The 27,870-nt window shown below is 41.1% G+C and overlaps 1 protein-coding gene across 1 annotated transcript; it reads left to right on the top strand.

Moving 5' to 3' along the window:
- Positions 1-27,296, top strand: shisa7a (shisa family member 7a). Its single transcript, XM_088326947.1, has 6 exons — positions 1-217; positions 5,415-7,351; positions 11,605-11,759; positions 12,032-12,097; positions 16,727-16,912; positions 18,305-27,296. Exons 2-6 carry the CDS (start codon positions 6,723-6,725, stop codon positions 19,258-19,260), a joined length of 1,992 nt encoding a protein of 663 aa, XP_088183073.1. The 5' UTR covers positions 1-217; positions 5,415-6,722; the 3' UTR covers positions 19,261-27,296.
- The last annotated feature ends 574 nt before the right edge of the window (positions 27,297-27,870 follow it).

Raw genomic sequence — 27,870 nt, 5'->3', positions numbered from 1 at the left:
GACCTGCGACACGTCGTTCTAATTGAACAAGAAGGAAAGAAAAGGGGAGAGCGACAGAGAGAGAGAGGAAGAGGACAGAGGAAAAAAACAGGTGGTCTGGATCCAGATCCAGGATTCCAGGATCCGGATCATTGTGCAGGTTCAATAACAACAGGCTGCCTGTCTGAGTGAGAGACGCGGAGGTTGAGTGCGCCGATTCCGGCGTCGAACCTTGCAGGTAAGACACGACGCTGCACTTTTATTTATATTTTTGCATAATTTGCATATTTAGTATCAGTGCATGCTTCTGCAAGCAGTATTATATGTTTTTCTTTCTTTACGAACACATGCACGTTCCCTTTGCACAACCAAATACTTATTTCAGTAGTGATTGAAACCAGCGCCAGTGCATACAGATAATATAAAAATATATATTAAAACTCCTCGCAGAAAAGCAGACGCACCGGCGAGAAGACACCCACGCACTCACAGCAGCAACTAACCCCCCTCAAAGACCCCCTCCTCTCCATCCCCTAGCTGCATGCAAGTCATGTCCATTTTCCCGTTACAAGTTCCTACTAATTAATGCGTGGGTGCGTTGATGGGGTGTCAAAATCGCCGTCACTCATTTATTGCACAGGGGCTTCAAAAAAGGGAGGGGGGGGGGGGCGTCACGGAAATATGATTTTTAATCAAATTTTGGGATGTTTTCTGCTGCTTGGTGACAATCACCTGTTGCGGCGCATGTGCGTAAAAGTGGGTAGGTGTGGCTCTCTCACCGTCTCACGCGCATTTTTTTTAACTCTTGTTTTGATTTTCTTCTCTCCTGGTGGGCTGTGCGTAAGTGTGCAATGTTCACACTTGTCAATGTGTGCTATTCGTCACCCCTAAGCCCCCCCCCCCCCCCTTGCTGCAATGCCGCTTTTCCTGGAGGCCAAAGTGATGTATCTAGGAAACAAAACGTCGCCTACCATAATAATAATAAAACCCTCATGAACTTTGTGTAAAGTGACTATCCTCCCCAGAACAAAACACATCATTTCTATCTGTTTTTCTTTTCGGTTTTGCTTCCTTCCCCGTCACACAGACAGCTCTGCAGTGCTATTCTGAGAGAGTTAGCTGCCTCAACCCACGCACAGAATCTGAGAGAAAGGCAGAAAGAACGAGGAGAAAAAAAAGAGAAAGATGACTGCAAAGGGGTGCTAAGGAATGGCCTTTCGTGTTTTTTTCTCCTTCTTGCACGTACAGTACACGGTGGCGGTTTTGTTTCTGGCAACCTATAATATGCGCGTCCTCAATGTTGCAGCTCTTGTGCCGTTAAGGGCAGCGAGAAATGCGCTTGGTTGTGTAGCCAGCCGCCCACACGCCGGCCTCCCACTCGCGGCCGTCTCTGCTCCAGTACCTCCTCGGCTGGCTTTTGTGCTCGTTTCAATCCCTTTCCCTGGCTCTGTCAGGTTCCGGTGAGGCTGGAGAAGCAGATCCCATAAAATTAGGTTTTAGAAAAGGATTTATTTGCAGTGAATAGAATCTGTATTGGATAGCGTACAAAATCAGGAAAACAAAGTTTACTCCGATCTTCAGAATTCAAAGACACCAAAACTACTCTGGCACAGGCGAGCATCCTTGCAAGATAATGTTGAAACTAGATCTAAATGAACAAAACACAAAAGAAGAGAAATAACGGATGTTAAGTGGGAACAGTAAGTAGCTCTAACATTACAAAACACGGAGAAAGAGAAGACGTGATAAGTTGAAATACCAACCATTTCCAACAGAGCTAAATATGATAGGAGAACAAAACAAGAAATATTCCCACACGTAGACAGAACAACTATAGTGTTATAACGATAAGACCATTAAATATAATGCTTGAACACCAACTAGCTTTAACCGAACAAAAACAGACAAAGCATAATATGTGTCATCACTGACTGTATGAACAAAAACTTTAAAAAAATAACACTAATTCAACCCATAACTAAAGAAAACCATGAAAGAAAGTCAACTCAGGATATGTTGGAACGCGAACTTTAACATAACACCTGAAAGAAAGAAAGAAAAACCGAAATATGTTGGAACACTGCAGAACTCCAATGGGACAAAAGCATGAAAAAACAAAACAATGCAGGAATACTGACTATTACCGAACAAAAAACGGTAGGAAAACTTCAAATAATATGTTGGAATACCTAACAAAAACAAGAAAGTAAGACGACAAATTATATCTTGGAATACCTACTCTAACTGAACAAACAACATTAAATGAAGAAAACATATATGACACAAACTAAACATAACTGCAAAAACATGCAGGATATGTTTGAACCTTAACCATATCCAAAAACATGAAAGGAATACAATGCAGGATATTTTGAAATGCTTACCAGCTCTAACAGAACAAAACAAGCAAGGTAGACAACACAGGACATTTTGGAACACAGACTATGTCTAACTGAACAAAAAGCAAAAAAAGACAACACTGAATACCTGCATTTGGGATACTACCTTTAACTACGCATGAAATAAAGGAATAAAACAACCAAGGAACACCAACTACATCTTAAAGAACAAGATCATGAAAGGAAGACAATGCAGAATAAGTTGGAGCATTAACTAAATGTAACAGAACAAAACATGAAAGGAAGGTAACGCCATCTATGGCGAAACACTAATTAAATCTTACTAAACACAACATAAAAGGAAGACGATGCAGGACATATGCCGACACATTGGTGGAACAATAACAGTCACGTATTAACCGTTTTGAAGCTGAGAGCCAGCTGGATACGGCCTACTAATAACAATTTATTTTATTACTATGTCATTACTATGTTTTTACAAGGAAGTTTAAATTGCACTCGGTTGCCCACTAAAACATCACAGTTGAAATCAAATTCCGTAGAAAATCACAATGACGCATCACTGTTGAGACATTTTCAGAACTACTCTGCAGGCTACTTGGATAATCTTATGGTGCTAACAAGATGTTCAACCCTGATTTATTGTTTGTTTAATAAATTTGTATTTGATTATTTTCCCCATTTTGCTGGGTTCTTTTTACTCCGACAAGCGTCACCTTAAAAAGTGCCGTGTCAATAATGTTGACCTCGATTGTTTCTTTAACCAATCAGATTTGATGTTGTCAGCGTTTGAGCGTCTTCCAATTGGCTGGTCGAAGCCAAATTACCGTATTTTCCGGACTATAAGTGTCACGACCAGAACAGAATTAGGACCCAGATGCGTAACGTTAACCACAAGTTTATTGAGATAAGAGAGGCTCGCTGGACGTGGGAAGCAAGCCGCTCACAGTATCGGATCGTGTTCCGAATGCGGAAGAGGATCTTCTGGAGTGGGAGATCGGAGTGTCGTAGACGGAAAAACAGGTCGATAGCCGGGACAGGAGAGCAAAACGTGGTCGGGGTCAAAAAAACGGTGGTAACCAGAGACAAACGGGAAAATCAGGAACGGACCGGTGAAAAACGGGTGAAAAAAGCAGGACAGACGGGGAGTCAGAGTCAAAATGCTTGACTTGTAGAAACAGAGGTTGCTGACGGACTGACAACAGGCGAGTGAAAGGACTGAACTTAAGTAGGACAAATTAGGGGAGCAAATCAGAGCGGGCACAGGTGAAATTAAACAGTCATCATGATAATAAGGCGTAGCTAAAAACCCCTAATTCACCTGAAAGTGTGCCTTATAGTCAGGTGTGCCTCATATACTACAAAAAAGGTGGATAAAATTCATACCTGTCGCGCTCCAGGGCTCCATGCCCGTACAAACTGTCGTATTTTCCCTTACAAAATACAAAATAATCGTACACTATATATTTTTTTTATTCGGAATGATGCATGATGGGAAATCCCCAGGCGGCAGACGCATGCGATTGACAAATTTGCGTTTTTCCGTACAGATTTCCTTGTACGTCGTACTCGTCTTAAAATGCATAAAAAACGTACTTTGTACGGCAAAACCGTACATGTTGACTGGTATGAAAATTGGAAAAGCATAGTTCCAATTAAATGACATTGCATAAAGTAACTGTTCTGCCTTTGAGAAACAAAAAGATTGGTCTTCAAGTGCCCTATTGTAGTGAACATGTGAATGATTTTAGTGGTAAAACCAGATGTCTTAATGTTAATGTGTGTTTTATGAAATACATTTTATTTTAACTGCATATACTTTTGGATGCACCCCTTGCTCTTAATGTAGTTCTAATTCCGTGCACCTTACAGTCGAGTGCGCCCTATCTGTGAAAAATACATCACATAGGACTTTTCTTGCCTTATAGTGTAGAAAATATGATTTGTCTTGGGGGAAAAAAAACACCACTTGAATGTATGAATTTGAACAAGACTATACATTTTTAGTATGGATGTTTTTCTTCGGAATAATACTCAAACTGTTATCAATACCGATACCATTGTGATACGTTTATTCTGTTTTTAATGTTGGTCACCTGTAACTGAGAATTCTTAGGATACCAGTTTTTTTATATTGATTATTATTGCACACTGTTGTTCGTTGTTTTGACTGACATCATTGTCGCTATCGGCCAGTCATGTAGCTGTTCTTTGATATCTACACCCTTTAGTGCTTATCTGGTTTTCATAACCTTGAATATTTAACAAAAAAGAGAGGGCTCAGAGGAAGACTTTAGGGTTGGTAAGGAATTCTCTTATCTGATAGCTCTTTCCTAGTCCTCCTTGCAAGGTCAAAATCCATATGTCATGATTACAGAGGTGACTCAGCTGTGCCCGCTCCTTTGGCGCCAACTGCCGCGGTTTCTGATTGGCTCCCGATCAGTACTCGTACCCAGTCCTGTCTGTCCCCTTTTGTCAGTCCGTCTGCGAACCTCAGTGTATACTAGGCAAGCCTTTTTCGACCCTGACTCCCACCTCTCCCGTTTTCGCTCCTGTCTGTCACCGGCTACGACCCATTTTGATGCTGACCACGTCAGCTCTCCCGTCCCGACTTACAACCCGTTTTTGACCCCGACCACGTTTTTTCTCTCCAGTCCCGACTGTCAACCTGTTTTTCCATCCTTGACACCGCCATCGCTCGCTACGGAAGATCCACTTCCGTGTTCGGATCACAATCTGACTACGAGAGCGACTTGCTTCTCGCGCCTAGCGAACACCGTATCGTGGTCGCAGCTCTTCCTCTTTCCTTTAATAAAACTTGTGAGAAACGTAACGCAATTGGGTCCTGTTTCAGTTCTGGTCCTGACACCATTGATGTCTTCTTTTCTCTCATTGTGAGTGGTCATTATTGTTTAAACTTAACACATGGGAACATGCATGTTCCTTTCATTTGCTAAAAAAAATTTTGTGTACAGAAAAATGACAAGACCTCCAAAATCAGGATTTCTTTATCAATTTAACAAAATTGAGCGATTATAACCGCTGACCTAATGTTTCCTTTGTATTTCCTTACAGAGAGATTTCTGCATCAGTCCTCACATCACCCTCCAAAAGCCCCCACCCATCCATATGTGCCTCCGTTCCCCGCTGCACATTTTAAAAAATTACATATAATTATATTTCCCTCCGGCGGGAGACGGATCTGCCACCGTCTTATTATTCGCCGGCACCTCCGACACAATAACTTTCCCGCATTTACATATTTCTCCACAAAAGTGATCTCCCTCACCACCCCTTCTCCCTTGCTTCCTAGTGACAAATCAGGGAGTTTTTCATTTATTTTTCCGCCATTCATCACGCTTAATTAGTCACCCCCGGTTTTAAATGGGCTTGGCAATTTGGAAGCGCGGAAGGACGACGCATCTTTCTGGCCGTGCTCCTAATTTCCAGCGCTAGCGTCCTTCCTCACACTTAAAAGCTCCCTCATTATCACCCACCGGCCGAACCTTCACAGTTACAGCCTGTGCCGGACAAAAAATCCGGAGAAAAAAGCATCAAAGTACAGCGTGTCGTCTATAGATATGCCCGTAAAAAATTCACCGCGGCGAGGGGAGTCTCCGGCGGGCTCCCTTGAAGCCTGACAGTCTTTGTTTACAAAGCGCCGATGAGAAATCGGAACGAGTGCCTAATTTTGAATGTGCCATACCGTTTTTACGGAAGAAATATCGGATAATATCGGTTATACGACGGAATCGACGACTTACTCATACTCACCAACTCGACCGTTTTACGGGTAAGAATACTGCTTCCCTGAAAAACGCCAACCCGTTAAAAAAAGAGACTAGTATTTTAGTTTACGGCTGCTTTATTTTGAACAAAGTCTTTATGGGTGAATAAACAATTCCCACGATCGCAATAGATTTACGTTTGGGTCAAAGTTTCTCACTTCTGGTTTTAAACAATCACAATTTATTCGTATGTGCGAATAAAATCCATTGCTTTTTAATGTCTAAAGGTTGGCACGTATACTTACTCAATTGTAAGGTCCCTGAAATGTTCAATATTCCCCCATGTTTATAATGTATTTTCTACAAATTCCGACATACAGCAACCCTTCCTTTGGATTTTTCATCATCGAATCGTTTTTATAAAGAAAAAAGAAACTCACGAAAAAAATGATACTCACAAACCTGGTCAGGAAAAAATTCGAGCATGTTTAACGAAAGTTCGTCGCCATTTTTCGTAAACTGCGGAAATTGCTGTTCAAGTGCCGCTATCTGTCCAGGTATATAAAGGACTGCCTTGGTCCGTAAACCGAAGTATTTGAAAGCTTTGTGACGGAATTCCCTCGCGTCAGATTTTGTCGTTGATAGTCATGTAAAAATGACGCCCGCGAACAAGCTCCGCCTCCTCGCCCTGCTTTTTCTACTTCCTGCCCCGCCCTTTCTGTCAGCCGCCCCTACCCCACCCGACCTTTCCCCTAAGGGAGTTCCTGAAACCCTCCCAGAAGGAGTCCTAGAGACGCCCCCCAAACCGATGGCCCAAATGATGTTCCCCAAAAATGTGACATCTTCCGAAGCCTTGGCCCCGCCCCTGGGGGCCGCCCAGGTGGCCCCCCGCCTCATTGACGTATGGATGGACGTTTGCCAGGGCTACTACGACGTAATGGGCCACTTCGACAATTCCTTTAATTGCACCAAGGACAGTTTCATCTACTGTTGCGGCACCTGCCACTACCGTTTCTGTTGCCCGGACCGGAACCGCCAGCTGGACCAGGACAGCTGCAAGAACTACGACTCGCCCGCCTGGGCCAGAACAGATTCCAATGCTTTGGTCACTGAAGAGGAGCAGGGTTCGGACCCAGATTTCGATCCCTTGAAGCAGCAAAGCCACAACACGGGCTTCGTGATTGGCGGCGTGGTTGTCTTCATGGTGGCAGTGGCTGTGGGCATCAAGGTGGTCTTCAATAAGGTCCAGCAGGAGGCCATCCAGAGGGACCTAAACATGCCAAGGTAGCGCTACCGAATTCTTGTTCACCATTTGTCTGCGTGTTTCTCCCCTTTTACACACCCGATTCAAATGATTGGTTAGTGTTAGGGGGGTAGGTTTAGAAGTTAAAGGTTAGAAGTGAGGGTCAGGGATTGGACGGTTAGGCTTTGAAATATTAGGGTCTGGGGGTTAGAGAAGAAAAGAAAGAAAGAATTTACTTTTATTGTCATTCTTTGTAACAATGCACACAGAACGAAATGTCGATACAACTGACCCGTATAGTTAAACTGCAGCGGGCCGATGCAGCCGCAGCCAAACAGGGCGCGGCCATTTTTTAGTCATTAGGTGACCAGACCCCCAAATTCCAACCTTTAATGCTGAGCGCCAGGCAGGGAGGCAATGAGTACCAATGTTGTAAGTCTTAGGTATGACTCAGCCGAAGCTTGAACCAGCGACCTCCCAGTCTCAGAGCGGGCGCCCTACCATCTAGGCTGCCGAAATAGGATTAAGCGGTTAGGGTTTGGGTTGGATGCTTAAGGTCAAGGGAGTTCCAGTTTTGGTTGGGGTTAGGGTTAAGGGGTTAGGGTTAGGGGAGTTTAGGTTTGTGTTAGTGTGTAAGAGTTTGGATTAGGGGGCTAGGGTTTTGGCTTCGGGTTAGAATGGGGGTCAGCAAATTACAGCATTAGAGTTTCATGCGGCTTTTTAGCGCTGCCCTAGAGGCTCCTGGGAAATTTTTCAAAAATGTTTGGAAACGTATAAAGAAAGAATTATATATTTTAAAATCTGGTTCCTTTAGGAAGACAAACACAAAGCACTGAGTCTTAAAGTTTTTTCGATTCTGTAAAATATTTTCAATAAATATGAAATCAGTGATAATTAATGTTTTATTCAAAAAAGGCTTATTTGAATTTTTAAATTGTATTTTTACGAGACCAGACATTTTTGTTTTTTGTCTTTTTAGTTTGTTACTGCTCTTTTAACATTTTCGGTTGCTGACCCCTTGCCGACTAGCTGATCATTTGATCAGGAGGGAAACATCCAAAACAAGCACGATAATATCCCTCAAATATAGATGCCTTTCCTTAATCCATAAGATTGTAATTGTGTATCACACTTTTTATCACTCCATTTCTTATTTCTCTCTAATCTTTCCTTCTACATATACAGTAGACCCCCGGGATATGACATTAATCTATTCAGAGGCGGGGATCCTCTGTGAAATAGCTGTATTGCGGGGTATAGAAACCTATGTAAATAAGTAAATGCGTTCTGAACTTCCTGTATCCCAGACAAAAACATTAAAAAAACAAAATGCATTATACTCCGTACAAATTAAGTGTCATATATGTCCATATGATTAAATAACATTATAAATAAATGTACATTTAAAAGGAAACGTTACATTTGGATCTGGTCGACTGGAGTAGCAGGGGGAGAAAACAGCGATGGAAAATTATAACTGGTTCTAAAACTTTCCACTTGTGAGGATTGTCATGGCCTTGGAAAATGTATTTGCTTTAATCGCCTCCATATTTGTAATAATAGTCCCAATTGTTGATAGGTTATTCCCGTATTAGGGAGAAGAAAATGTGGGCCTTCCTCATATTTCTTGATAATCATGTTTTTGCTTCCCCCTTTATCATCACTTCAAGCCTTTGAACCCATAGCAAATAAAGTAAAGAACGACGGCATTGTATTGCTGATTTGCTGATTCTTAACAGAGCATACACGATTCTGAATGAAAAGAAAGGCATTGTGGGAGGCAGTTTGTTCAGTTTTCGTCATTTTCACAACGCTGTGACACACATCAATAGCACACCGGCGTTTCATATGACCAATATCAGACAGGCATACACATAGGCACAGAACATGTTTGTTCACACGAAACAATTTGATCTATATGTCTTATAGAGGGAAAACCGCTGTAAAGAGGGTCCAAAAAGCATCTTATTCCACACCATCAAGCGAAAATGCCATAAGGCGGGGTTACCATATCCTGGAGTCAATTGTATACTATTTCTCATTTGCTCCAGCTGGATCACATCCTATAGACTTCTCCATTGCCCTCTCAAGGACAATAGCAGTTGATAACGTTTTGATAACTTATATTAGCGATACTATATTGAGGTTTGAAAGACAAAAACCTAAATAAACTTAAAGTTGAATGTGTTTGCCAGTGACTTTTATAGGTGTGAAAAACCCATTTCAATTGCCGTGAATAGGTTAACAAGGATACATCTATTGCTGTGTTTTTTTTATGTCTGTCCTGTGAAAATGACTCCGTATTCACGCTCATATAGACGTTGAACTCCACTATTACTCGAGTATCTTTCCAAACCAGTATCAAGTACTTCTACTCGGTGGATAAATAGCCAGTACTTTTGCCACCTCAGGCTATTCCACACATCTGCGTATGAATGATGTGAAGAAATTAGGTTTTCAGGACTCAATGAGTGACCCAGATTCATCATTCTGCCTTCGCAATCTTTCTGTTAGTCATCTGCTGGAAAGAGACAGAAAAACTCCTCTGGGCTTCTCGGCTCGTATGTTGCCCTCGGATTGACGGAAGCAACCGATAATTCGCCGTTTATATACTGACACCCATCTAGGACACATACAATCGAAATATAATCATGCGCAGTATTGATCGAAGATGTCGGGGAAAAATGTTCATTAACTCAGCTTGTTATTATTGCAGAGACTCATGTCTTGGTGTGTGAGTCACAATTCTTGGTTAAGGAAATTACTACTTGGTTGTAAATTGCTATTAGGGCAGTGTTGTTCAAATATTTTCTGTCATGCCCCACCTCGGAATAAAAAAAACTGTCGTGCCCAGTGGAACCACTTGGCCAGGGGTGCCCACAAACACCCTACAAATGTGTTGGCCACAGCACTGGCCAGTATATTGTTGTTTTAGCATCAGTTATGCATTTATTCCAATTTAGGAACATATTGACTGGACAGGTAAGGACTATGCACATTAAATCACTAGTAACATCAAATATTACACAATACACCAAAGTGTAAAAGTAAGTATTTCATTTTCCTCTGACATTCTTACTTGAATAACCCCAAATTATGGCTTTTGGTTGTGGTGGGGAGGCGTCACTGCATGTTAGAAACAAAATAATACATTAATAATAAAAATTAAATGTAAAATAAACAATGAATAAATAATCGATACATAAATATAAAAAATATACTTTTGTTTGATTGTATTATAATAGAAAAGCAGCCTAAATACAAAAACCATAATATATTTTTATTGTGGTTTATTAATTTAACAAATGCTAATAAATAATGGGAAATAATAGATAAATAACAAATAGATACTTAGAGAGAGAGAGAGAGAGACAGAGAGAGAGAGAGAGACAGAGAGAGAGATGGAGACAGACAGACAGAGAGAGAGAGAGAGAGAGAGAGAGACACACAGAGAGAGAGACGGAAAGAACGAGACAGAGAGAGAGACAGAGAGAGAGACAGAGAGAGAGACAGAGAGAGAGATGGCAATGGTAAATGACAGATAAATAACAAATAGATACTTAGTAATAGAGAATCCGAGAGATAGTCAGAGAGAGACACAGAGAGCAAGAGAGAGACAGAGGGACACACAGAGAGTGAGAGGGAAAACAGTGAGAGAGACAGAGAGAGAGAGAGAAACACACGAGAGAGGGAGACAGATGGAGAGAAACACACAAGACGGAGACACGTAGAGAAAAACACATGAGGGAAAGAGAAAGGAGACGCAAAGACATAGAAAGAAAGATAGTGGTGAGAGGGAGAGAGAGAGAGAGAGAGAGAGAGAGAGAAAGAGAGAAGGGCACAGAGAGAGACAAAGCAAGAGAGAGAGACAGAGAGGGACAAAGCAAGAGAGAGACAGAGAGGGACAAAGCAAGAGGCAAAGAGAGAAAGAGAGGGAAAGATACAGTGAAACAGAGCAACCGACAGACCGAAAAAGGGGGGAGAGAGAAAGAGAGAGAGAGACAGACAGGCAGAGAGAGAGGCGATTTATGTATATTCGGGGTACTTGGGAAAGCGTAGGAACATTCAAAAACAAATAACATTACTTCATATCCGCAAAAAAAAGTTTCATTACTGGAACAATTCGGTGTTGGAACACCAACTCCGAACATATTATGGTCGTGTATCGCTGTATCAAATATTGTTAGCCTAACCCGTTTCATTTCCTTTGACCTCATTTGTACCGCTAAGTTGCTTCTTTAAAACGTCCTGTAACCAACTGCCCTCTTTATTTCTTATTTTTCAATTTCTGCAGAGCACTGGTGGACATGCTTCGGCACCAGTCCAACCCGGTGCAGCAGGACGAGAGGAACAACAGTGTGGCCCTTACCGTAACAGACGGCCAGGGGACGCTCGGGCGGCCCCCCAAAAACCTCTACGCCCCCGGACTGCCAAGCAAGGACAACAGATGTGAGGGCGCACAACTTTTTAATAACGCAAACATGCGACTTTTGTTGAAAAGAGAACGTGTGAATTCAGAATGCAGAAGGACTGCGATTATCGTCACGTTTTTCAATGAATGACCCATCGTATTGTCGTTCGAAACGACCGATCACGTTTTTCAACAAGAGATCTGATTAAGATTACAAATTAGCATTCATGACGCGGTCACTAGAAAAACCTGCGAAAGGATGTCAAGTGCGCTTGAAAACAAATGAAGCATTGTGTTTGTTTATTTACAGTGGGAAACCTGCAGCACAATTTCATCCACACGTCCAGTTCCAGCCCAAAACACACTGCCACTATCGGTAAGTAAGGCCACAACGATTTAGGACGTAGAAGACTTGATCTGAAGCCAGGGTCACCGATCTTCTTGAAGCCGAGAGCTACTTTTTAAAAATAACAGATTAGCACGAAGGGCTACCAGTTTCATATGCATCTCTAAAATAACAAATTGTAACATTAGAACTAGGTTGTTACTATGTTATTACTATGTTATAACCTGGTTGGATTTATTACAGGTGGATTTAAACCAAATCACATTTTCTAAAACTGTGAGCAACTTGTTTGTTACCGATTAGCTACCAGTAAGTAATACCTTTTTCAAAATAACAACCTATCATGTTATTACTCCGTTGTTACTATGTTACTACTATGTCATTACCAGGTTGTATTTAGTAGAGTTAAAATAGGCTCGGTCAACTTCTCAGAAAATCAAATTGACACAACACTGGTTAGCTGTTTTCAGAAACGGTCTATGGGCTACTTAGGTAACCCCCAAAACACCCCATTTGAAAAATCTAAAGCGAGAAGCGGTAATATTATTGCAGGGGAATACGTTTATATACTGGAAGAAACCCTTACACTCAGAGAAAAATGTAGTTTCAGAATATTAGTGGATTTTTGAGGGTTTTTCGTAAATTTTAACAGTTTCCTTTTAGATGTGAAGATAATATATGAGGACAAAATGGAATGAGGTGAAAACAAAATTATCCAATGGAAAACAGCTTTATTTTGATCCAAGTAAAAAAAGTTGATTCACATATTGTCTTATTAATATATTGGTACTATGTTATCAGAATCACTTTTATCATCATATTGCTACAACAAAATTAGAGTTGCATTCCAATCATCATAATATACAAATATAAAATATAATTAATATGAAAATATAATATATTCACCTCTTTATAAAGTATTCACATCTAAAATAAGAACTATACACAACCGGGATATTGCACCTAAAACTCTGTTCCTAAACTGTGGTTTAAGGTATAAACAGCCCCAAAGAAGAAGCTATCTCTCGGTTTGTTCGTTCGGGCCTTCTGGGATCTGAACCGTCGGCCTGGTAACAGTCGGATAAAGCGGTTGCTGGGATTTAATGAGTCTTACGGGATGTATTAAGCTCTGCTGAGGTAGCGAGAGCTGGAAATGTCCTCCAGGCTGAGCAGGGGGCAGCCAGTGATCTTTTGGGCTGTATTGATGATCCTCTGTAGGGCTTTCCTGTCCCCTGCAGAACATCCTGCGAGCCACGCTGTGTTATCGTGTTATTACCATGTTGTCATTATTAAAAGTAGGGTTAAAATAAGCTAAGTTAAGCACTAAAACATCAGATTTGTTTCAAGGCAAACAGTAATTTACAAATATATAAATATTAAGCTATTTTTAAAAGTGAATTTTGAAGAATTAATCATGTATTTAAAGACACAGATCAGGTCAATGATTTGTCACGGCAGTTAGTGTCACAGACCAGGAACGAAGACGGGACCCAATAGCGTTCGTTTTACTCAGTTTTTATTAAGAAAGAGAACAGTGCTTGCATACACGCTCCGATGATCGTCGGTCACAAGTAACAGATAGCAGGAACGTGGAAGTAGTACTTCCGTGTCGAGCGAGGGTAGTCAATGGCAGCGAGAAAAACATGTCGATGGCCGGGACGGAGGAGCAAAAGCAGAAACAGGTCCAGAAAAGAGGTCAGCAACTGGTATCAGGCAGGAAACAGGGCAGGATAGTGTCGGAGAGTACAAAAGCTTGCCTAACTGAGAGCATAGGTTCGCAGACGGTCTGATGGGTTCCTTTCGGAAGAAAGTCTGAAATTTTCATTGTTGGTGCATTTCTACTGTGAAAGAGATAACTAAAAAGAAAATTCCAGAAATCCCAATGCATGATTTTAAAACGATTTATTTGTGTGATATAGCTGCAAATGTTAATGAATGTTAATATTTGGTACAGTAGACATTGTTTACTATTACAGAGGTCAAGCATTTCCTATAGGATTTCACTAGGTTGGCACACACTGCAGAAGGGATCTTAGCCCACTCCTCCACACAGATCAGTCAGGTTTCTGGGCTGTCGCTGAGAAACACGGAGTTTGAGCTCCCTCCAAAGATTTTTGATTGGGTTCAGGTCTGGAGACTGGCTGTGCCATGCTAGAACCTTGATATGCTTCTTACAAAGCCACTCCTTGGATGTTCAAATACTTATAATCTTGCATTGTGATTTCTGGATTTTTTTTTTTTTAGTTTATCTCTCCCACAGTGGACATGCACCTACGAGGGAAATTTCAGACCTCTCCATCATTTCTAAGTGGGAAAAATATCAATATTGGGTGTTGAAATACTTATTTTCTTGACTGTACTTCAGAAATATTTGCTCAATTAACCTTCACTAATATTATACTTACATGTTTTTCATTGATAATCATTCTTTTATTTACAATAAAAACCTGAATTAGGGTACAATAATAATACAACTTTATTCTTTTAACCAACTATTTCTGGCGAAAATCACAATCTCCCACCCATGGATAAACTATTAATACACTGTATTTTCCGAACTATAAATAGCTCCGAATTACAAGTCGCACCAGCCTAAAAATACATAATATAGAAGGAAAACACATATAAAAGTCGCACTGGAGTATAAGTTGCATTTTTGGGGGAAATTTATAATAAAACACCAAAATTATATATATTATTTTGAAAGGCAATTTCAAATAAAAATAAATTAGAGAACCACAGGCTGAATAGGTTTACAGTATACTAACGCTACATGACTAACATACACAATAGTATTGCCTTTTACACGCTGGTTAATTACTGTTAAAAGAAAATAACTCTGAAATTGTTTAATTGATGTTGAAAATGTCAGGAAAAAATGTTAAAACGTCATATCGTCACGTCATATTGTCAGATATAAAAAAATTGTGAATATGCTTGATGGCTGTGTTTTGCTGCTGTTGGTGTCGGTGGATTTGTTCAGACCGAGGACAATCGACTTCGGCCTGGACGGATCTATTGACACTAACAAAGATGTTATATAATGAAATTGTGAATATGTTTGATTGCTAATAAGATTTTCGAGAAGGTTTGTTCAAACCTCACTTTGTGTTTGCTGTTAAAAACGTAATATTGGAATATAATATTGTGAATGTGCTTAATTGCTGTTGAGATTGTCATGATTGTTTTCTGTTTTTAGTGTCAATAAATTTGTTCAAACCACAGACCAAAAATAATCGACTTTGGCCTGGACCGATCTATTGACACTAACAAAGATGTTATATAATGAAATTGTGAATATGCTTGATTGCTATTAAGATTTTCGAGAAGGGTTGTTCAAACCTCACATTGTGCTTGCTGTTAAAAAAGTCATATGTGATTTTCAACATTAACAAGCAAAAAGTAACCACTATCACCCTTGCTCACTAACTCGCTCACTCTTCCTTCTTTGAGAACTTTGCATTAAGATGCAAAAATGTGAGCATGTCAATGAGGATCATGTTGAGGATGCTCTCAGTGATCTCAGAAGCTTGCTGTGGCATGCTTTATGTCATTTCATCATGAAGATTTCATTGTTTGCTGTTTTCTAATGAGTTAAAGACATATACTATGCTTATTATTATGACACAATTTACAAGGACACAATAATCACTTAAACTTTGCCAGAAGAGTAAAATTTGACGCTTAATCTTTAACTTATTAACACTATTGTGTGCAAGTTGACCTTTTTTTATAAAGCTTAATTAAACACTGCTTATAAGTGATTGTTTGTTTGTTTGTACATGATTCAAATTGAATCGTTTCTCCGGCGCCGTCACGAATGGCAGCCACTCCAGCAGCTCCCGTGTTATTTTCGATTGTTCTCAGTTATTTTCGATTGTTCTCAGCTTAGGGATGCTGCTGGAAAAGTGAATTTCCCTTCGGGGATGAATAAAGTATCTATCTATCTATCTATCTATCTACCCGATAATGTCAGTAATGAAGCAACATCTTAAGAGTTGTTAAGATAACTCTTGCATAAAGACATGCTAACAAGTTTACCTCTTCTACATCTTCTCTACTTCTAGACTTATTGTAACCTCTGCTTTTCGCCAGTCCCTTTAAAGTTTCTCGCTATCTCTAAACTTTCTTTCTGCTGCTGTATTACCAGTTTCGAATGCATATGCATCTTGTAATCTGCAGTATATCATTTTCTTTCTGGTGCCATTTTTGTTCAGCCCTTCTCAGATCTCTTTAAATTACGGCAATTTTGAAATTATTAACACAGGCCTAGAGCGCCCTATTGTGGTTTAGTGTGAAAATAACATGTGAAATGATGTAAGAATGGCTTCATAATTTCACACATAAGGTTTAGTGTGAAAATAACATAAGAAATTGTATAATAATATGACACATAAGTCACACCAGAATTACAAGTAGCACCCGTAGCCAAACTTAGAAAGAAACTGCAACTTATAGTCCAGAAAATACGGTACCACGATTTGGGAAAACGTATGTAGCCCTTAAGGGCCCGCAGAAATAATTGTCACTTGACATGTAAGCAGGATGGGCCCACTCCATTATTGCAGACAATTATCATACTGCACTGAAAAACGGGTGACGGTAACACTCTGTATACTCAGAGGAGCAAATCTCATTTCACACCCTTCCCCTTCACAGAACGTACCCCTCGGATGAACAATGCTCAGCTGGCGGCGGGAGGAACCCTCCTGTCCAGTAAACACAACAACACCAAATCCCAACCCGCTTTCCATCACTCCCTGCACAACCTGGCCCAGCTGCCCCCCTCCTACGAAAGCGCCACCAAGCCTGAACTCAACCGATACTCCTCGCTTAAACGGCTCGGTAAGTGTGTGGACAAAGGAATCATTATCATGATCATCCCCCCGGGGGCATCACCACCCTAAACAAGCGCACACAACTGTAAAAATTTAATCATACGATTTATTTGGGATTTTTCCTTGGTGCTAATGTTATCGCACTACTTGTACTACAATTATTATTGTTTTACTTAAGTAATAATCAACTTGGGCCCAGTAACGGAATACATGTAACGGCGTTACATATTTAGGATACAAACATATATATATAATTGTCTTTCGTTACAGTTACAGAAAAAGAGACATAATCAAATTACAGGTACATTGAGTAAAAATAAGGATCACTTTTCAGGACATACAATTTATTTAAAAGCATATTTATGTTGCACACTTCACTGGATAATGATAAAATCCAGTATATATTGGTTTTAACTTTTTATTATTTTACTCGTTCGGATTAGCTTTGTTTATATTCGCCATGTCAGTTTGCACCTCGCTTATGGTGTCCTTCATTCCACATGCACTCACTTGGTGCGCTCACTCTCAGGACCCCCGCAGCCTGTGCCTGAGTACAGAACTTGACTAAATGACCAAAAACTTTGCAAAACTAACTGATATGTTCCATGTAATTAACCTGAATCTAAAGAGAAAACATCAACAAACAAGGATGAACATATGTATGAAATAACATCAAATTAAATGATCATTCATTTAATACCTGCCAGAATATACCACTTTTTCAAATGTAATCATCAAAAACAAACAAAATAGAACAAAACAGACAAAAATAGAGTCTCGACTCGAGACTAGTATTTTAGTGTATGGCTGCTTTATTTTCTGCGTCCAACAATAGCGTTCGATTTCTGTTTTGGTAAAACTGTGCAACTTCCGGTTTCAAAGTGGCACATATTTTTTTTTCGTGTAAAAATAGAGTGTGTGATAAAAATAAGTTGGTGTGTATGCATTTATTCACAAACAATTGGGGACAAAGATTTTTATGTTTGGCATTGAATGTGTTGCCTGCTTTATTTTAACAATTGAGTGAGTGTATTTTTATACCTGAACCAACTCACCGCGCTTTAAAAACTCAACCTTCCCCTCTCGTGTTTGGGGCCAGCATTTGGTTTGAAAATATTGAAAACAATCATAGATTTTAATAGATAAAGCTAGAGCCTTGTCTTTTTGACATACTTAAAAATTTATGGCGATTTGGAATAAATCATCCAACGGGCCTGATCTAGGCAAAATGTTGTAAATATGTCCTATTTATTCTGACAGTCGTTTATCTTATTTTTCTCTTTAAAGTCTTTTTTACATGTTTACCATGGAAGGCCATGTCTCATCTCATTTCACACAATGTTTCACCACGTTGATATCAATGACATTTAAGACCTATTCTATTCTATTCGTTTTTTAGAAAAAGGCCTGGATGAATACTCCTCCGGTTACTGCACCACCAAGCGGCGCCCTCACACCGCTCAGCCGGCCCTTCAGTCCTCCCAACACCACCTTCACTGGGGTGGGGACTACACCCTCAGCGCCAGAGGGACCCTCCCCAGGCACGCCGCCAGACCTTGGATCCCGCCCCCGCCAACCGGCATGCCCGCCTCACCCACACCAAACCCGTACCCTCTAGAACCCCCAGAGATGCAGTATAACCCCAACTACGAGACGCTCTCCAAACCACGAAAAGTCAAATCCAGTGACCAGCTTCTCAACATGGGCGACGTGCCGGGCAACACGGGCACCCTCTCTCGTCTTTCCAAGAACCAGCAGCACCAGTACTACAAAGCCATGGCTGCTTCGGGGAAGAACTCCAACACTCAGACCCTCACTCGCAAAACCCAAGACCGGCAGGAGAGACAGGAGAGACAGGAAAGACAGGAGAGACAGGAGAGACAGGAGAGACAAGACCGGATGCTGATGTCCCCAGATCACTTGGAAGAGAGGATGGGTGTAATGGATCCGTACGCCCACCCGGGTGGGGGCGTCCCCACTCTGCCCCGCCAGCAGAAGGCCCAGTCTCAGCAGAACGTATGCGCCACGCCCTCCTTGGACCGCCACCACATGATCAAGATGAACTCTCACCCCACGTCCGGCAGGGAGCAGGAGAGGAATCCGGGCATGACCGGCCACATCAGTGGGAATCTGGGCTGGGCGGGGGAGGGGCCGGGGGCTGGGGTGGTGATGGGTACGGGCACGCTAGGGGGCCACAACGCCCGCAGGATGGCTTTCGCCAGCAAACGGCAAAACACCATCGAGCAGTTGCATTTTATTCCAGGCGGGGGCGGCGGCGCGGGGCCCGGGGGGGCCGGCGGGGGCGGAGGTAGTCAGGGGATTAGGACGGGGAGCAAAAATGAGGTAACAGTGTGAGGAGGGATGGGGGGAGCGTAGTGCCTGATGAGCTTACCTCTCGCCACGGGACCAGAAGGTACGTCTGCTTTTAACTTAGATTCACAGCTGCTAGAAATACAATATTGATGATTTATAACATACGCTACCCCCCAAAAAAGAAAGGAGTAGGGATTTGGGGGTAACATTTCAAGAAATGTACTCAAACCTTTAAAGGTGAACATAATTTGAAGTCAAACTTTTGAGAATAGTTTAGTTCTTCTAACAAGTACTGTAGTCCCTCGCTACTTCAGTGCATCACGGTGGGAAAATATTCCACAATCAATTATCCCCCATCAGTTATCCCCGATATATTGCCGCAAGTGGGGGCCAGGCTTGGCCGTCCCTCCACCATAAAGTGAACTGAATTCGTGCGGCAGCAATCCATTTTCCCAATTTCCATATTGCTTTGAGCGGTGACGGAAGAGTGCACGTTTTGTGGGCCTGGGAACCATTTTTTTTTTGCAGTTACTGTATTTCCACCTCAAATGAACTGCACCTGAGCAGCCACCATCCATTATCGTAGATTGCGTATTGTTTGAGCGGGGACCGGCAGTACGCACTTTTGTCTGGAGGCATGCCGTTCTGTCCACCATAAAGTGAACTGCACTTGTGCAAACGCAATCCATTATCCCCAATCACATACTGCGATGGGCGTATTTTTGTCGAGTTTGGCGGCTCTTTTTTGCCCCTATCGCCGCCTAAAATTAACTGCACTCACTTGGCCTATATCTACTATCCCCAATTGCATATTACTGCGAGCAAAGACCAGCAGAGCGTAATTTTCTTGGGCCTGGACGCTTTTTTGTTGTTCCGTCCACAAAAAAGTAAGTTGCGTTTGTGTAGCCATGACCCTTTATCCTAGATCACATATAGTTCCAAGCTGCCCTGGGAGGCTTTCATCCTCGCCATCCTAATAAGAAATTCATGGTTGTAGCTGCAATCCATTATCATCGGTTGACTATCGTAGAGAGCAGGTGCTGGCAGAGTGCTTTTTCATTTTTTGTTTCGGGTTGCTAAAACCTGCCATCATGAAAACAACTGCACTGTTTTGGGAACAATCCATTATCCCCAATTGACTACTAATAAGAGCTGGGTGCAAAAAGAAAATTTACGTTATATAAGGCTGCTCTTTTTTTCTGTCTTTTCCGCTTAGAATAAATAGAATCCGTGTGCAACTGCCATCCTATATCCCCAGTCGACTATTGCTGTAAGCGGGGGCAGACAGAGTGCGTGTTAAAAATAGGGGTTGCTTTCTCCAAATTTTTACAAATCGCTTGGTTTTCTGAAACCTTACTAACGGCGCTAAACGAGGGATTACAGTATGTAGATTCATACACCTTTGGCATTTTTTAATCAGGTTTAAACATTTTTCATTCGTCTCTGTACTTAAAGTCCCAGAGTGGTTTGGGGGCATAAAAATATCCCAGGGAAACTTTGTGTCCACACAAGAAGAGTATTGGAAGGCGGAAAATGAAAGTACACTAACCCAACAATTGCAATTGGAATATTCACAATCGCACTAGGAACCAAGTGGTGTTATTGTGCACGTTAACATGGCTTTACAAAATCAGAACTGGGTTATTTTCTTTCCAATTCCCTATATGTAAACGTCCAGAGTATGAATTCTGAAATTCCACCCCAAAAGGCAACCGTATTTCAATTTTTTGGAGAGTAGCGAATTTTATTTAGCCTAGCTTAGTTAGCGCTGTTGTGAAAACGGCTTGGATCATACGACCACTTCTTAAAACGTCAGGAGCGCTCCGGTTGTGTAATCGCATACGTCAGCCATATTTTGTAAGTGAATTTGCCATCTTTGCCATATTCACAGCAGTGCCATTACTTGCACAGAGCGCTAGCGTCCATGTACAGTAGACGAAAAAGCACTCAGGAGCCATATTAGATTCGTATACAGTTTACACACACAGAGAGAATCAAAGGACTGATAAAAAGGCCGCGTGGGATCGGGAATTTATAAAGAACGGAGCCCTCGCCTACAACGATTCATCACTCGGAACCATTCTCGTGGGTGAGCGACGAGACGTCGGTCTGACCTCGCCGCGAATCGGAAACTGACTTTTCCGTCAGCGAGAGTGACTTTTGTCAGACTTTCCAAGAAGATAAAGGACGGATCCAGGAAAACACGATTCCAGGTCAGCGAGTTTCCCATGTGACCTTAGCAAAGAGAAAGTCTCTGAGAAGAGACCAAGATGAAAGGGTCCCGTTGTTTGAAATCAGGATTAGACTACAAAAAACAAATGGGCTACCAAATAACCAAGAGCCATGGTTATGGCGGGTACTAAAAAATCTACACACTCCAGTTCAAATGCTCCTTTGTAGAAAACATGAGCGCAAGATGACTCATTTAAACACCATAAAAGTAAAATTGTAGTCTTTTCCTGAGGGGAAATTAAAACAAACTACAGTAGACCTCCGAGATACGGCATTAATCAGTTCTGAAGTGGGGATGGCGAAGGGAAATTGCCATATAGCGGGGCATAGAAAAATATGGCAATTACATAATACCTTCCTAATGCCTGGTTCATGGATCATGGATCCCTAAACCAACTGGGTTGTCCGAGCAGCATTGAGGACTCTGAGCAGCTTTCAGTCATAAGACGGGGTCGCTGTATCCCGGGGGTCTACTGTACTGCTTCTCAGACCAGCATTAGCAGACAGGCGTCTTGGAGACTCAATTCGTCATAAGTTTTTGGAAATAATTTAAATAAAAATGTCGTCAGGTATAGTTGCTATATCCTGGAGGTCTACTTTTTAAATATAACGTGGTTGCACAAGTAAGCACACGTTATTCCATTTAGGTATGTGACTGTTCAAAAACTGTCACATTCAAATACTTAGCTGCTAACTTTTAAAGTGCCTCTGACATAATCCCGAATATAGTTCAGCTGTTCCAGTAGGCTATTGCTACTGTCTTCCGTAAAAAAAAAAAAAAAAACTCTCTGTATTGCAAAAAAAAGTAGCATCGGAACCGGGGCGTGTAGACTTTTCCTACCCGCCGTACATAAGAATCGTCACCTTGCTTTAACGTAACCGAAGATGATCCTTTTCTTCAGTTTTTGTACGGATTCAAACAGAGCACAAACGAACGTTGCACGTACTCAACATGCGTCCTTCGAAGCCATTTTATGGAAATACAAAGAAGAAGAAAACAAGAACACAGAGGAAGCTAGTCAGACAATCAACGTTTGGATTCCGAACGGCGAGCGATATTCTGTACAGGCAAGAGTCAAGATGGCCAAATGGAGAAGCCCATTCGAAACCCGTGAAAAGACTTGGCTGTTTCATAACGCGGGGCGACATCAATAACGAAGCTTATCAATACTAAGGGCTATCCTATCCTTATACACTGTAGTATGTGATATCCGTGGTCCATACGGTTGTATGAAAAAGTTAGGGCGCCCCTGATCATTTTTAAGGTTTTCCTTAACAAAAGATCGGTTCTTGGGATCTGCAATTTCAGTGAAATATATCGTAGCTCAGAGTTTTCAGCTGTCAAGTTTCCACTGAGAGAAACATAGCGAGGTAACGGAAGATCTACAGGCACAGTTCTTGTTAAGGCCCAGATAGGCAGGCCAAACAAAAGTACGGATAAGTAGAGGAGAGGGATGGTTAAATATATCATACAGCAGACAAACTCTGTGATTTTTGAGTAGAAAAATTAAGTCTTTTAAATTTACAGGAACTGGTTAATGACTACTTAAACAAAACACGTGTTTTATTAATTTGAATACTTTTATCACTAAATATTTGAACACAAAATTTGTTTGGTAAGCTCATTACATGCGAAGGTGAAGTCATTCACGAAAAAGGGTATTTAAGGCGGCTAGTTGCTAACTAACTAGCATTTTTCCATTTCTGAAGAGTGGCAACACGGGAGCCGTGAAACAACTGTCAAATGACCTCAATACAAAAAGTTTTGGTTGAGGGGAAGGATACTAAAGGAGGAAAGACCTTTTCTTCCTCTGCATGTTTGTGTCACAGTTGCCATGGCGCCCAATTGGACCTTCCTGTGTGGCGCCAGCTGCGGCTCGTTGCCAGATTGGCTTTCAGTCTATTTAAGCTCAGTGCTCTCACTCTTCATTTGTCAGTCCGTCAACGAACCTCTGCCCCGCAAGATGTGGGTTTTGACTCAGTCCTGTTTCCTGTTGGTATCTCCTGTATGGTATTTTTCCCGTTTATTTTGTCCTGTTTAACATCGGTTTCCAGTTTTGTTCCCGTCTAGTTTGTCCTGTTTAATTTCGATATCCTGTTTTGATATCAATCCTGTCCGTCCCGTTGTTTAATATCGGTTTCCAGTTTGGTTCCCGTCAAGTCAGTCCTGTTTATTTTCGATATCCTCTTTTGATATCAATCCTGTCTGTCCCGTCCTGTCCGGTATCAACCCCATCTGTCCGATATCTGCTTGGGCAATTGGTATGGATCTCGTCAGCCTCTGGCTTCCTTTCATTCCACGCCAGACTGCTGCCTAACATGCATGACCCCGTAAAATAAAACGCTTGTGTCAGAAACGTCACGCATTTGGGTCCTGATCCTGCTCCGGTTCTTGACAGTTTGAATCAACATCTGGATTGCAAGACCAGATGGGTAAAACAAGCGCTGGGGTTAAGCAGTTTCGTTGACGTTTTTTATTGCGATAAAATTGTGAGGCCCCTTCTCAAGGTTTCTTATTTTCCTCATGTTGAGGTTTTGAGTTTTCCTTGCCCGCATGTTGGTTTAAGATAAGGGGATGGTATAATTTTAGCCTGTGCAGTCCTTTGAGATGTTTTGTGACCAAGGGCTATACAAATTAATGTGACTTGACAAATTAAAGGCGAATATTCTGGGCTTGTGAGAACAATGCCAGGATGCTTTTGCAAGTGCGCTGACAAAATGGCTGAAAATCATTAATATACCAAAGGGGCGTAACATGGCGAGCTATAACGAAAACCAAACTTAAGGCAGTGGAAAATCCTCCAAATTCTAGTTTCTAACCAGTCCTTTGTCTAGAGTGAATCCTGTAGGTGGTTTGATAAGATTCAAGGCCTCCCTCCCAACAGTAAATCAGTACACCACTCAGAACAGTGTAAAGCAGTGGTTGTCAAAAGGTCTAACTTCAGGACCCTCCATTCAACCCTAAAGACAACAGTGACCCAAAAAAGGTTAAGAAATAGATGGTATAATGTATACAGCTTTTTTGGTTTTCAAAAAATAAAATGACCTCAACTACCGTATATACTCACATTTAAGCAACCTCCTATCACGGCTTTAAAATAGCCACATGCTAAAAGAAATTCCAAATATTAAAAAATCATGTACCTAAACATCCATGATTGTTTGATTATGTAGTTAATAAAGATTGATATATTGGTGAAAATATAACATTTTCAAACCATTGACTGTACTTCAGGGGCAGACACTCATGCAGTACACCATTTTCCAACTCGATCGTTGTTGTCACTCTTTTCCACTTTTCCTCCCCCTTATTTATAACTTTCTTGGGACCCACTATTATGGGCAGAAAAAGGAAACAAGACCAACGAAATCACAATAAAATGAGAAGTGGTCCCTGTCAGTTGCACTCATTGACTGAACAAGAAGCAGGGCATTATCGCCGTCTACTGTTGGGGAGTGTAATCGACCCTCAGTTTTTTTTTTTTTATCTCGACATTATTTTGCCAAGGCAAAGGCCTGCAACCCACTAAAAACGGTGACCCACTTTGGGGTCCTGACCCACCGGTTGAGAAACACTGGTGTAAAGACTGCATAACTGGAAAAAATGGATACTATGTGGCGACGAGTGAATTAAACAAGAAGTAAATAACTACCGTATTTTCTGCACTATAAGGCGCACCGGGTTATAGGGCGCACCCCGAAAAAATAGTTTTAGGTCCTATTTTTGACATACATAATGCGCACCGGATTATAAGGCGCTACAATGGGAACGTCGACAAAACAGTCAGATAGTTCAGTCAAACTGATTACCCCCTTAACATTCCGAAAGCTTGCAAAGACGCTAATACGTGTCGAGAACACGTGCGGATGCGGTGTCTGTACGGTGTCACTCAAATGCATCGTTCCATCATTCGGAAGGTTAAAGTCTTGGGATTCAAGAAATGCCAACCATTCCTTAGTTTCTATTTTCTTTTTCGCTCGCAACTTTACTGTGCATATGACAATAAACACTTGGAATTGAGTTTAATACACCGCGGACTACTTGGCGTTCGGGGGAAAATCTAGTCGGCGGCTGCAAGTCAGTTGGAAGACTTTGCGACTTAATGTTGATCCATAAATAAGGCGCACTGTATTATAAGGCGCATGGTCAGCTTTTGAAAAAAAAATAAAGGCTTTTAGGTGCGCCTTATAGTGCGGAAAATACGGTACATTAGAATATATGAATGATGCCACTAAATTATTAATTTGATTAAAATATTGATGTGATGATTGGAAGAATGCAAATAATATAACTGGAAAACTTATACAATTATGACTATTTCTGCAGTGCCGGTGAGTCTTGTATTTTCTCACTCTGTTTTGGAAACTTGACAGCTGAGATCTCTGCTCTAGCTTTTCATATCCTTCCCCCAAGCCACGATGTTGAACAATCTTTGTTTTCGGACCATCTTGTTGCGAGGCTCCCATGTTGCCACTCTTAAGAGAAGACACAAACAGGAGAGTGAGTCGCAACCAGCCAACTTTTCTCGTGACTGGCTTCAAGGGACAACGAGGTTCTCTAACAAATTTTGTGTTCCAATAAAGGTATTCAGATCAACAAAACAACACTTTCTGCAAATCCTCTGTCATATTACTTCTCAAACATCAATGTTTGTCTGCAATAATATATCTAAGCATCCTTTGCATCAGCCAGAACTGTGCCTGTGAGTTTCTATTTCCCTACTATGTTTCTCATAATGGAAACTGACAGCTGAAACATCCAAGCCCGCTTTTTTATCCTTCCCCTGACCATGATGTTAAACCATGTTTGTTTCGAGTTGTTTAGAGGCATCCACGTTGCCACGGTTTTTATGATTCAGAAAGGAAAATCGGGAAAACGATCACGGGCGCCCCTAAACTTTTCCATATGACTGTATAAAATGCTCTTGATTTTTGTGTTGATATTGTCACGCCGCATTGAGGATAACCCAATCGGAGCAAAGGGACTGAAAATTTGCACAAACGAAACCGTTTTTGGCGAACTGGATGACGTTTTATTTTTCCTTTTAACGACAAAGGGAATCCCGTCGCTCGCTTTTCTCTACAAACGGACTTTGGACTCATCTTCCTATCCACAGTGCTAAATGTTCCTATAGTTGTTCTGAATATGATGGAGTGTTCTTCTTGATGATTATTCTAATTGTTATGGTTATTATCAACTGATTATCTTATGATGTGACGTTCATTTACTTGGTGGGTTTTTTGCGTGTTTCTTGTTTTCGGGATAACTTTAGCATCCTGGTTAGGTTCTATTTGGTTTCTTTGATGCATGCCTGGTTCCACCTTTCGAAGCATTTCTTGTACGTCTTTGGGACCACGAGGTTGTTTTCTTGTTTCTTAGATGTACGTTCTGTGCCTAGACATCAGCCTTATGGCGCTTTGAGCTCATACGGTCGGCAGACGTTTTAAAAATGGTGTCAGGGAGTTTTTAGGAGAAAAAGGTCCATTGTTTGATTCTTGTGAGTTAAAAGCTGTGATTCCATTATGTATGTGTGATGGTTTTATGTCACAGAAGGTCTGGTGGAAAAGCATCAGTGCATATTTCAGGGAAATAGACCCTTTTCATGGTGATGCAAAATGTAATTTGCTAATGTAATAAATTGGAGGAGCGCAACGCAATTGATTAGATCGGTGTTCACCAACCATTTTAAAGCTGAGTGCTACTTTTTTTCTTACTCGTTAGCACAAAAAGCTACCACTTTAATATGCATTTCTAAAAACAGCTTATATAAAATAACTTATTATGTTGTTACTTTGTTGTTACTGTGTTAATACCAGCTTTTTCATTTTTAAATGTAGGGTTCAAATAGGCTTCAGATCTGAGTTGAAATTCAATTGCCAAGAAAATCACAATGACGAATAACTGTTAAGCTATTTTCAAAGAGTTATGGACCATTCAGTTGTTCTCAAGGTTACCACATTGGTGATCCCTGGTTTAGAAGATTACGGCCAAAATTAATATTTGACCTAAGGTTTTTCATGTTGTGTTTGGTTGGAATTTCTGAAGGAGAACAGCAAAAATTGCAGTTAGAAAAGAAGTACAATAGTTACTTTTCCAAGTAAAGTTTTTTTTTGAAAAATAAATAAATACATAAATAAAAATAATTCTGAAATGAGCTCAATGATCTTACTAAAATACCCCTTAACAAATAAAAAATATATCCACTAAATAGCTAAATCGCTTTATTTTTGCTGTTTTCAAGTCTTATTTTTATATACTTTTATTTATTTAGATATCTGTTGGGCTGGAGAGGGATGGGCACCACCAGGCTTTTCTTGCCCAAGATACACCACAGGAAATGGTGACCCTACCACCCTAGTGGTTAAGGGATCCAACCAACCAAATCTACATAAAACTTTGGCTATTCCGACTTATTTTGA

This window comes from Urocampus carinirostris, chromosome 2 (assembly GCF_059441175.1).
Source record: "Urocampus carinirostris isolate Australia breed hairy pipefish chromosome 2, RoL_Ucar_1.0, whole genome shotgun sequence".
Taxonomy (NCBI): domain Eukaryota; kingdom Metazoa; phylum Chordata; class Actinopteri; order Syngnathiformes; family Syngnathidae; genus Urocampus; species Urocampus carinirostris.
The sequence above is the reverse complement of the archived record's forward strand: the minus strand, read 5'-3'. Positions and strand labels throughout refer to the sequence as shown.